At 37.2% G+C, this 12,737-nt stretch overlaps 1 protein-coding gene across 1 annotated transcript in view; it reads right to left on the bottom strand.

Moving 5' to 3' along the window:
- The window catches only part of Prkdc (protein kinase, DNA-activated, catalytic subunit), a 201,570-nt gene that overhangs the window by 162,412 nt on the left and 26,421 nt on the right, over positions 1-12,737 (bottom strand). Inside the window, exons 3-11 of the mRNA XM_021209938.2 lie at positions 11,526-11,600; positions 10,714-10,822; positions 10,124-10,236; positions 9,925-10,024; positions 7,274-7,329; positions 7,160-7,190; positions 5,717-5,874; positions 4,950-5,096; positions 3,200-3,364 (exon numbers count right to left, since the gene is read on the bottom strand). Of these exons, the coding sequence (XP_021065597.1) occupies positions 3,200-3,364; positions 4,950-5,096; positions 5,717-5,874; positions 7,160-7,190; positions 7,274-7,329; positions 9,925-10,024; positions 10,124-10,236; positions 10,714-10,822; positions 11,526-11,600 (954 nt within the window). The remainder of the gene's footprint in view (positions 1-3,199; positions 3,365-4,949; positions 5,097-5,716; positions 5,875-7,159; positions 7,191-7,273; positions 7,330-9,924; positions 10,025-10,123; positions 10,237-10,713; positions 10,823-11,525; positions 11,601-12,737) is intronic.

Raw genomic sequence — 12,737 nt, 5'->3', positions numbered from 1 at the left:
AAACATTTCCAAATACCCAGATGGCAAGTTATTTAAAAAAAAAAATCAAACATGTACAGAACACGAGGTATGGGGCTGGTGAGATGTCTCAAAGTTTAAGAGCACTGGAACTCTCCCAGGGTGAGATCTATTCCAAGCACCTAAATGGCAGCCCATAACTGTCTGTACTATGGATCCAAGTGATCTAATGCTTCTTCTGGCCTTTGAAAGGCCAGGCATGCATGTGGTGCTCGCACACCCATTCAGACAAAACACTCATACACAAAATAGTTAACAAATAAGAAATGAAGAATGCGAGGAATTTCTAGAAGTGCTTGCCTACTGTGTCACATGACCTGACCACACCCTAGCTTCTGAACACACCCTCTGCGTCTTGTCCCACAGCTCCAATAAGTACTGCCTGAAACACTTCACTTCAAATTCAAAGCTGCCTTATGAATTAGTCTTTTTATTTGACATGCTAGTTTTTTCCTCTTATAGAAAAACAATGACAGCCAGGTGGCACATGCCTTTAATCCCAGCACTTGGGAGGTAGAGTTTGAGGATGGCTTGGTCTACAGAGTGAGTTCCAGGACAGCCAGGGTTATACAGAGAAACCCTGACTCAAAAAGCAGAAAAAAAAAAAAAAAAAAAGAAACAAATACCAAAAAAACAATGACTAATAACAAAAGAATTGATATTTTTCTATCATTCCTCAGCATTGAATTATATTGTATTAGAATATTTGACTTTAAAAGCTACTGTCAGGCTGGATACATGCACAGCTAGGCAGCTGGAAGCATCTGTTGCCCTTACAGAGGACTTGGCTCCCAGAGCCCACAGCTCACAGTGTTACCATGGTGTCACTGTAGTTCCAGGGGCCTCCCTGGACATCAAATATACATAAGGTGCATATTCATATATATAGGCAAAACAATTGTATGACTAAGAAATAAAAATACATAAAATCTGTTTTAAAAGAAAAACAACAGAACTTCTGCCTTTTCTGATCTAAATTCCATTAAAAAGAAAAATCATTGTACCCACTCTAGAAATCAGTCTGGCGGTTCCTCAAAAAATTGGACATAGTAGTACAGGAAGATCCAGCAATACCTCTCCTGAGCATATACGCAGAAGATACTCCCAACTGATAATAAGGACACATGCTCCACTATGTTCATAGCAGCCTTATTTATAATAGCCAGAAGCTGGAAAGGACCCAGATGTCCCTCAATAGAGGAGTGGATACAGAAAATGTGGTACATTTACACAATGGAGTACTACTCAGCTATTAAAAACAATGAATTTATGAAATTCTTGGGCAAATGGATGGATCTGGAGGATATCATCCTAAGTAAGGTAACCCAATCACAATGAACTCACAGATATGCACTCACTGATAAGTGGATATTAGCCCAGAAACTTAGAATACCCAAGATACAATTTGCAAAACACATGAAGCTCAAGAAGAAGGAAGACCAAAGTGTGGGTACTTCATTCCTCCTTAGAATAGGGAACAAAATACCCATGGAAGGAGTTACAGAGACAAAGTTTGGAGCTAAGATGAAAGGACCATCCAGAGACTACCCCACCCGGGGATCCATCCCATCCAGTGCCTGGCAAATACAGAAGTAGATGCTCACAGTCAGCTATTTGATGGAACACAGGGCCCCCAATGGAGGAACTAGAGGAAGTACCCAAGGAGCTGAAGGGCTCTACAACCCTATGGGTGGAACAACAATATGAACTAACCAGTACCCCCAGAGCTCGTGTCTCTAGCTGCATATGTAGCAGAAGATGGCCTAGTCAGCCATCATTGGGAAGAGAGGCCCCTTGGTCTTGCAAACTTTATATGTCCCAGTACAGGGGAACGCCAGAGCCAAGAAGTGGGAGTGGGTGGGTAGGGGAGCAGGGCAGGGGAAGGGTATAGGGGACTTTCGGGATAGCATTTGAGATGTAAATGAAGAAAATATCTAATAAAAAATTGAAAAAAAATAATAAAATAACTTGATATGATGGAAAAAAAGAAAAGAAAAGAAAAGAAAAGAAAAGAAAAGAAAAGAAAAGAAAAGAAAAGAAAAGAAAAGAAATCATTAAATGAATAACGGCTTGGGATTAGGACAGTATTTCCAGTTCTGAAATGGCCCTATATATGCTTCTGCCTGATTGTGCCAAGAAGCATTCTCAGCTTTGGTGGCTGTAAAATCATTTATCAATTCTGATGCTGTACATCCTATAGCAGCGAACAGTCAACCAGGATTAAATCTTCATGTAAAAGTAAACAAGTAATCCATCTCATCAGTATGTGAATTTCCTTTAATCTTTAATAAATGGTTAAAATTATACAGAAACCAAAGGACTGTTTTAAGTTTAGTTACTCTTTATTATTAGACAACATCTGGGCTGGTGAGATGCCTCAGCAGTTAAGAGCACTGACTGCTCTTCCAGAGGTCATGAGTTCAAATCCCAGCAGCCACATGGTGGCTCACAACCATCCATAATGAGAAATAAGAACCTATGTATGGGCCGGAGAGAACAGGGACCAGAAAGAGGGGGAGCTGGAACAAGAGGGAGAAAGGGAAGGAGAAAAAAAGGAAAGAAAATGTTTGATTTGTACAACTATTTAATATACTTATATACCCAGGGCTGTATCAAAATTTCCCTGACTAAAAAAAAAAATCAGGAGTGGAAGTAATTTTAGTAACCCTGCTTTAGATAACAACAACAAAATCTATGACACAAATACTAATAAGCTGTCATGAGGCTCACAAGGGTACCTATACTGAATGTACTCCGTATCACTCAAAATTCCTTATGAAGGGTTCTGTCCTTCCACAGAAGAGAAGGCCCAGAACAGACTGTTAGACTAGCAAACACAGCTTTCATTAGTAACTGTCCTTTGGGACTTTTACTACCTATTGTCAAAAGAAATATTAGTAAGTTTGGGATTCATGATAAGCAATGCTGTTCATTTCAAGAGCTTAGAGTTATAATGGTGCTTGTTACACACTTGTTGCTAAACTTTGTTGTTTCAAAAAATTAAATTAGTATCTGCAAGCAAGTTTCTGGGATATTATCCATTTTATATTGTTATTAAGAAGCTCCACAATTAATAATTTAACCAAGAAATTCTGTGCTTTTTATTAATTAAAAACAAAGGTTAATCGTGAAGATGAGATTAACTACTTACAACCATGCTCAGTGCAACCATTTCACTTACTGTGTCAAGGTAAAGCAAGACGCTTGCAATTGACTGAAGGAAACTTGGCATCTGGTAAACATGATCCTCAGAAGCATCTGCCTGGGTGAGGAACGTCTGCTTACAGCGCTGAATGAGCTCCACGTACATGAAGTCAACATCTTTTGCATTTATAACCTTGCAAGGCTTTAGGAAAGGCAAAACAGAAACCGGAATCTTATCAGCATCAAAAGAAAGGTATTTAACATGTCATATTAAGACGTGCGGTTATAAACTGCTGAATATTATTAATGTAATCTATTTATCTTACCATATATATTATATCTTATAATCTTCACAAATATATATATATTTGTATAAATTTATATAAATTATATATTTAAATATTATATTTATATAATTTATATTTATACATATTTGTGTAAATATGTATATATTTGTATATATATATATAAACATATATATATATATATATAAATATATATATATATATTCTCATCCTAAATAGTTATATACATTGCTAATTCTGTTCTAGGCTGTTTAAAGGACAGTTCTCACTATGCACTGGCCCTGTAAAGCTAATCACTGAAACACAAGACTTCTCACATACTACTTATTTTGTCCCTGGATTAGTTAGAGCTTCACACAGAAACAAATGCAGATGGGGGTGGAGTGGGGTGGATAAGGCTTAGGCTAGCTTCCTGAAGCCTGGATTACAGGTAGGAATCCAGCTAGTCTTAAATATGCTGCCTCTCTGTCCTAAGATATCTTGTCTAAAACTTTAAGTGAATACAACTGTACTTTCATATCTAGTCATAACATAGTTATAACCATCTATAGATACATTTTATGGTTTTAATGTAAGGGGACAGTAGAGTACAAAGAAAGAGGAGATGCTTCTAACCTTCAGAACCAAATTTATATGGGTTTTGTTTGCTGGAGGTGTTTGTATTTCTTGGTTAACTACGTCCTAGGTGTGTTTAGATGGCCTAACTTGGACCTAGAGTACTATGTAGCCCAGGTTGGCCACAAACTCTTTTTTTTTTAAATTTATTTATTATTATTTTCTTTATTTACATTTCAAATGCTATCCGGAAAGTTCCCTATACCCCACCCCCGCCCCTGCTCCCCTACCCACCCACTCCCACTACTTGGCCCTGGCCTTCCCCTGTGCTGGGTCATATAAAGTTTACAAGGCCAAGGGGCCTCTCTTCCCAGTGATGGCCGATTAGGCCATCTTCTGCTACATATGCAGCTAGAGACACGAGCTCAGGGGGTACTGGTTAGTTCATATTGTTGTTGCACCTACAGGGTTGCAGCCCCTACAACTCCTTGGGTACTTTCTCTAGCTCCTCCATTGGGGACCCAGTGTTCCATCCAATAGCTGACTGTGAGCATCTACTTCTGTGTTTACCAGGCACTGGCATAGCCTCACAAGGGCCACAAACTCTTAATCCTCCTGCCTCTGTTTCCCACCCTGGAATTACAGACACGTATCAGATAAGAGCTATGTCTTTTTACAATCAATTCAGGGTAGCTTTTGAGAGATTAGCTAACTTATCTTGGTCTTTTTTTTTTTTCATGTATAAAACAGAATAATAACAATAATAGTTCATCTTATAGGTGAACTATGAGGAATCTAAGATAATGCATGTATGCTAGTACACAGTAAACACTGAAAACTGAACTGTTAGTAGAATACCAATAATAGATTCCTGTAAATAACTAAATAAAACAAAACCATAAAATACAGTAAATGAATGAATCATACTCCCGCAAACAGTCCATATCCGCGAATAGCAATGGCTAACTCCTTGTTGTTCGAGTCTGTATTTCTAATGATTCCATAGAACTGTTCCATAAAGTACTTCAGCCTGCTCTTATGCAACTCTGCATTTTCTGCCACAGTAAATGAAATCTGTAATTGAATGACATTTATTCCTTAGAAACATTTAATAGCAAAATAAAAGGGCTTAAACAAATATGACCATTAACATACTGTTTGATTGCTTTTACTCAGAACCCTCGGCTTCAATATGCTCAGTTAACATAAGTCCAGAAAAGACAGTTTCTTAACTAAGGATATACTGTTATGTGATGCATTTTTCCTTAAAAGAGGGGGCTGGGAGGTGGAGTAAAAGAGACCAGGAAAACTGAGATGACCAGAAAATGGCATGTCACACTTAAATTTTTCTTAGCTACATTTGTTTGCTTGCTTGTTTGTGGTGATGTATAGTATTGTGTGTGTGTGTGTGTGTGTGTGTGTGTGTGTGTGTGTGTGTAAAGGCTGGAAGAAAACTATGAAAGTCCCGCCATGTGGGTCCCAGCTATTTAACTCAGTCATCAGGTTCAAGTATTGATCAAATCTGAGATCATCCAATCTAGCTAACACCCATGGCAGATCAATAGCAAAGCTTTCTACTATAAGTGCTACAGGAACTAATGGGTCATCTTGCAATTATTTTTCAAGCATGCACATACAAGATTGGAATTTAGTTCTTTTGTGGAAATTTTTAATGAAAGTTGAATGTAAAGTACCTGTTTCAGGAAGGACTCCAGGGCTGAATGTGCAGCTTTTTTTAATTCCACATTTGTATGGCTACACCACTTTGTTAGTACTTCAAATAAAGTAATATAGTTGTCCAGAAGGCAGGTAGTAAATTGAGATGCATGTAGGGTAAGTAATCGTAGGCCAGCTGCAAATATAAAATCCATTCCGTTTAAAATATGTCAACACAAGTCAGAACAAGAAGTAAGAAAGCTTCCTGTATATGCTAAAGTTTAAACCACGCTCAAGAAAATTTAGTACAGACAGGCATGGTGGCAAACCCTTTAAGCACTCAGGAGGCAAAGGTAGGATATGAGTTTGAGACCAGCCTAGTTTACAAAGTAAGTTCTAGGACAGCCAGGCCTATGTAGAGCAACTCTGTTTCAAAACACCCATACACACACCCCCACACCCCCCCACGCACACACAAAAGAAGATTCAGTATATTATCCTATAATTGGTGATCTCAGAGTACCCTGTAATACCTGTTATGTTCCTAGTCTCTACAATGACTTGAAACTGGATCTGGATTTATTGACTCAAAGCAAAATTAAAGACCCTATGGGCCTTTGCAGTTTAGTTAGTAGAGTGTTTGCATAGCTGCACAAGGCCCTGGGTTTGGTAGCTAGCAGCGTATGGTACATATGCCTGAAATCTAAGCATTAGGGAAATGGATGTCCTCATCTATATAGTTAAGTGAAAGCCCACCCTAGGCAACATGAAACCACATCTCAACAACAGCAAACTAGCTAAGCAGCTTGAATCTCCTGAATGATATTCTAATATATACATATATACATATGTGTTTATATATATGTGTGTGCATATATACATATGTATATATGTATGTGAGTATGTACATATATATATATATACACATATATATTTAAAATTCTTTTCTATATGAACATAAAATGTTTTTGGCCATTGAGTCTAATTGCACTAACATTAAAAATGTACTTTTTATAAAATGTTCTTATTACATGTGTGTGTGAGCCTGCACAAATATGAAGGCCAAAGGACAATTTGCAGGAGTCAACGCTCTTCTGCCACTACATGGGTCCTCAGGTCATCATGCTTGAGATCAAGTTCCTTTACTCACTAAGCCATCTGGGCAGTCTCTAATATGTGTGTGTGTGTGTGTGTAATATATATATATATATATATATATATATATATATATATATATATACACATATATATGCATATATATGATATATATTTGATATATATATATATCATGTACCATGAGTGTCATCATCCCAGTAAGACTTTATGTGCTTCAATTAATGAAATCTTAAAGCTCCATTATAAATAATTACAAGAGAAACATCACAGGTACTTTTGTATTTGCTTTCACTCTTACTTAAACAAAACCTTACTCATGATGCTAAGTAATTTAAACTGTTACCTTATTAAAAACAGAATCTTACCTAAGGGCACAGCATATCGCTTCATCTCAATCTATTGCAGAAAAAAAGAAACCATCATAGACTGAAAAATCACAAGTACAACTGTAAAAGACTTAAAAGTAATGTTAATAATACCTGAGGACGAATTGCTTTAAATGTAAAACCAAAAATTTCCTTTGAAGTCTGCGGATCTGAGGATGTAACAACAACAGAAGAAGGCCGTTAAAAATTATAAAACTGATTTGAACATTATGTATATTACTTATCAGATAATTGTTAAGTGACAGCTTTTCTTAAGACAGATTGGTATTTGCAGTAGCTATACAAATCTCCTATGATTCCAGAATAACTTCTCAACATCATTTGACAGAGCTAGAGCTGCAAGTTGTTATAGCTTCTGGGGAAAGCGGAAAGAAAATCTGAAATAACTACTGTGTGAGATCAGGTTCTAAATTATCACCTAGGTTACATAATCTCTCAGAGCTTCAGTTTTTCTCATCTATAAAAGAGGCAACTTAATAGTGTCTATAAAGACTGGAAGGAGAACTAACCAGTACCCCCAGAGCTCGTGTCTCTAGCTGCATATGTAGCAGAAGATGCCCTAGTCGGCCATCATTGGGAAGAGAAGCCCCTTGGTCTTGTAAACTTTGTATGCCCCAGTAAAGGAGACCACCAGAGTCAAGAAGGGGGAGTGAGTGGGTAGGGGAGCAGGGCAGGGAGAGGGTACAGGGAACTTTTGGGATAGCATTTGAAATGTAAATAAAGAAAATATCTAATTTTTTAAAAAAAAGACTGGAAGGTTAAAAAAGGTTAAAAGGTATGACTCATTCAAGGCCAAACATACTTCCCTTTCCCCAATGCTCTCAGGCATTTATTCTAGATAAAATGCCTGCTTTGGTGGTCTGAATGAGAATGTAGTCCTCAGTTAGTGGGACTATTTGGGAAGAATTAATGAGTGTGGCCTTGCTAGAGGAGGCGTGTCACTTGGGGTGGGCTTTGAGGTTTCAAAAGCCCATGCCAGGTCCAGTCAGTGAGTCTCTCTATCTCTGCCTCTGCTTACTGCTTCAGGGTTATGCCTGTCTGCTTCCTGCCATTATAATCATAGGCTGACCCTCTGAAACTGTAAGGAAGCCCCAATTAAATGTTTTCTTCTATAAGAGCTACCTTGATCTCCTCACAGAAATAGAACTACCTAAGACACCTGGTAAATGATAGAAATTACAAATGTGAATAAAGTATTACTGTGGACCGTCATAATTTTATATCCTAAAGAAGAATGAAAATATGTATATAACTATAATGTATGGATCTTCTAGGCAAGCTGACACCACAATAACCTATATAGCTGTCTCCAATCACATTATTAATTGCAGCTATACAGAAGACATGGTTTATACCTGACTGGTTTCTTTGTCCTTCTAGCAGTGACTTATATACAGCAGAAAAGCATCTGCTATGATAGAAGATTTCTGTATTAGAAGGCAGACATGATAGGTACTTGGGGGAGAATGACGTCAGAGAGGTTATATATGATAAAAATAGCATCAAATTTTCTAGTACAGAAAAGATTTAAAAAGTCAACTTTGGGGGCTGGAGAGATGGCTCAGTGGTTAAGAGCACTGACTGCTCTTCTGAAGGTCCTGAATTCAAATCCCAGCAACCACATGGTGGCTCACAACCATCTATAATGAGATCTGACACCTTTTTCTGGTGTGTCTGAAGACAGCTACAGTGTACTTACATATAATAGTAAATAAATTTTTTTAAAAAGTCAACTTTGGAATACAAAACTAAGTTAGTTGAACTATACATTCAAGAAAGGCATTACTGGGGCTGGCAAGATGGCTCAGTGGTTAAGAGCACCGACTGCTCTTCCAAAGGTCCTGAGTTCAAATCCCAGCAACCATATGGTGGCTCACAACCATCCGTAATGAAAACTGATACCCTCTTCTGGAGTGTCTGAAGACAGCTACAGTGTACTTACATATAATAAATAAATAAATCTTTAAAAAAAAAAAAGGCATTACTGATATAATAGCATTTGAACTGAGATTGCAAGAGGTTATTATTTAAGTTAAAGAACATTTAAATTAAAGTAACTGGAGAGAAAGGGGAGAATTGACCAAAGTAAAATGTTTGCAAACTTCATAGAAAAATCTATTCCTTTGTAAGCCAATGTGAAAAAAACTAAAAAGGAACCAAAATAACTACAGAGAATGGGTTTAGCAAAGTAACTCTGAACACAACACGCACTCACAACAGCAACAAGCACTCGGTAGTATAGAGGGTCTGGACTGCCACTGTCTCAGAGCACACAGAGGTCTGACCTGGGCCTTGCAGCGCCCTCCTGCTACCTCTTCTCAAACACCATCCCTCTTAAGTGCACAGCCTCCTAAACAAACATCCTCATATCTATTTTTAATATGGTAAAATCTGCATAATATTCATCACTTTAAAAATGTACAAAGACATAGTTTAGTAGCATTAAATAGTTTCACATTGTTTATAACAGCATGTTCCATGCCTAAAGCTTTTTCATCACATACAACACTGAAACCACCCCTCCCCCAGCTCCTGGAAACTTGTATTCTACTGTCTGTCTCTATAATTTCCTACTCATGTAACTCATTCAAGTAGAGCTATATACATTTTGGTTTTTGTTTGGGATTGGCTTATTTCACTGAGGATATCATTAGAATTGTAGCATACATCAGAATTTGTCCTTATTTTATCTTTGAAATAAGGTCTTATTATTAGAAAGAAAATCAAGCAAAGCCTGGCAATACCTTCTTCCATGGACTTAGTGAAGTTGCACAGAAGTGAGGAGAGTCCCTTCAGACAGCCAGCTAAGACAGGAAATTTAGGTTCTCTTACTGTGGATGTCATCTAAAAGGGAGTTTTTAGGAAGATATTACAAAATGAAAACAACAACAATAAAAATGAAAACAAGACTGTGGAAGTATATTTTCATAGGGAGTATTATACCTGGGTCTTAAGTTCTCCCAGAAAAGCCCGGAACAGGTTTTCTGAATGATTTATCATTTCACTAGGATGAACTTCACCTAATACTCCCAGAAGCTCATAGACTTTTTCTAAAACTGAAAAATAAGTTCAGATAAATGAAAGCAAACTACATTAAAATTAAGTAAAATAAGAAAAATGTATAAATGAGAAATAAGAGGAAGTTCAATTCAACATGGTTTTAGGATCAGCCAGACAGCACAGGGGGCACTTTACAGGTACTGCTGCCAAGCCTGAGTCCCTGAACAAGGAGAGAAGTGACTCTCTACAACTGTCCTCTGACTTCACACATGCACCTACACATACACAGCATGTTTAAACAATGTTTTAAGTAGTTTTATAATAAAACACAAAATTACTAGGTTTTCATAAAATTCTTCCCCAAGTTTTATCTAAATCTACTTCTATAAGCTAAGCTACACTTTATGTGTTTTCTCTTAAGGAATCCTTTTGTTTCCATTGTGCTAATTTTTTTTTTTTTCAGCAAAATACTTTCGTTGAGGAAATTGTTAGCTAAGGTTAATGTGCTAAAATATTTGAAGATAGCATCTCACCTGTATCAGGTAGTTTTGATTTTGATACAAGTTCTCCATAGAATTTGTTAAATAATTCTCCAATCTTAAATTCATCCATGAGTCTGGTACTTCTTAGTATCTGAAGTAACTAAAGAAACAGATTACAATTTCCTAAAGAGGAAATATAGAAAAATATCCTCCCGTTCAGCAAAGCTTCCAGTCCTGGCCTCCAGCAGATCCATGCTGCTCTCTTGGGAGGGACACCTACGTGGGATTATGGGGAAGTTTGGCTTGAGTGATCAGTAGGTGATCACAGGGGAAAGGCAAGCTAAACATAACTGTAACTTCCCCGGAGACCAACAACATGAGTAGAACTTTTCTTTGGAGGCACTCAAGATCATACACCAACTAAATCCAATGTAACGTAAACCAGAAATTCAATGACTCAGACTACGTACAAGTGAACATGAGCCCTAGGGAGCACAGAGCAGTCTATCCTCACTACTAAGATTTCAGGAAAAAGTTAAATGAAACACAAGGAGGTGCTCTTTGGGTACCTAACAGCATCAGATTTAACCAAGGACAGTAAAAATGACAAATGGAAAAGCACTAAATTCTCAGTTAATTCTCTCCTTTATGTCTCTTGCAACTTCACATTCTTCTCTTATTACTCAGAAAAACAGGAGAACAAAACACCAGGTCATGCCAGGTGGTGGTTACAAAATCTACCTGTCCTTTACATAATCACAACTCTACCCTCTCCTAAACTCCCACCTAAACAAAACTCAGATTTCCAGTTTCACATTACACACTTAGCATAAAAAAATAACTACTGAGAAATATAAAATTACCTTAATCAGAAGGTCTAAGGCTGGAATTTTACACTTAGCAGTTCTATCTTTTGTGTAAACACTGGTACAAGTATTCTAGGATTCAAAAAGAAACATCTCATTCAAAGGAGATAAAAAGCACCTGTATGACTTAAGAACTAAGACTTAACAATACTTAACAAAGTTAACTTAACAAAACTGTATCTGAGGGAGTAACACCAATGTGTAACATAATAAAATGTACTAATTAACCATTAAAAGCATAATAAAGTATATAAATGTACAGATAAAAAAATTACTGAGAACTTGGTCTGACAGTGGTGGAACATGCCTTTAATCTCAATTTGGGAGACAGATTCAGGCAGATCGTCGGCTTTCAGTCCTATCTGGTCTATATAATAAGCTCCAGGACAGCCAGAACTACACAGAGAAACCCATTCTTGAAAATCAATCAATCAATTAATTTATCTTCCTAAATACTCCACTCAATATGGTATGGTTTTAATGTTAACTGCACAAGCAGATGATGCCTCAGTAAGAATTAAAAAAAAAAAAAGTACATCACTTCTTTCTACAACACTTCATACTTGTTATACATCAAGAAGCAAGCCACAGGCCCAGCTACTTAGGTGGCACAGGGATTTGGGAAGCTCAGACAACACAATGATAGTGAAGAAAGCAAGCGAGAACAAGAAAGCAATAAACATGTTCACAGAGGGCTGAAGAGATAACGGCTCTGTCCCTAGTACCAAACAGGAGGATGTCAGGGTAGGGGACACTCCACAGAATTTTGGTCAAAGTAAATAAAACAAGCTATATATCAAAGAACATTATAAATCATGACACACTATTACTGAAACTTGTTCTTTGTTTGTTTTGGCTAAGGCATTATAGCTAAGTTTCCACTGTAAAGGAATGGTTCTATAAAATGGTCTTATAAAGTGTTCTTAAAAGTCTTCATGATTAAAAACATCTAATTTATTATTATGAAAGGCATTATTTAATCTCATATACAATCGTGTATAAAGTATTAACATTACCAAAACAAGTTCTTCCAACAAAGGACTTATCAAAACCAAAGTGAATGCTGAATGGCACCCTCATTCCTAACATAATCAAGCCAAAATGAAGGCCGGGCGTGTTGGCGCACACCTTTAATCCCAGCACTCGGGAGGCAGAGGCAGGCGGATTTCTGAGTTCGAGGCCAGCCTGGTCTACAAAGTGAGTTCCAGG

The sequence above is a fragment of the Mus pahari genome, chromosome 12 (genome assembly GCF_900095145.1).
Source record: "Mus pahari chromosome 12, PAHARI_EIJ_v1.1, whole genome shotgun sequence".
NCBI lineage: Eukaryota > Metazoa > Chordata > Mammalia > Rodentia > Muridae > Mus > Mus pahari.
Note: the sequence above shows the minus strand (reverse complement) of the source record. Positions and strands in the feature narration are given on the sequence as shown.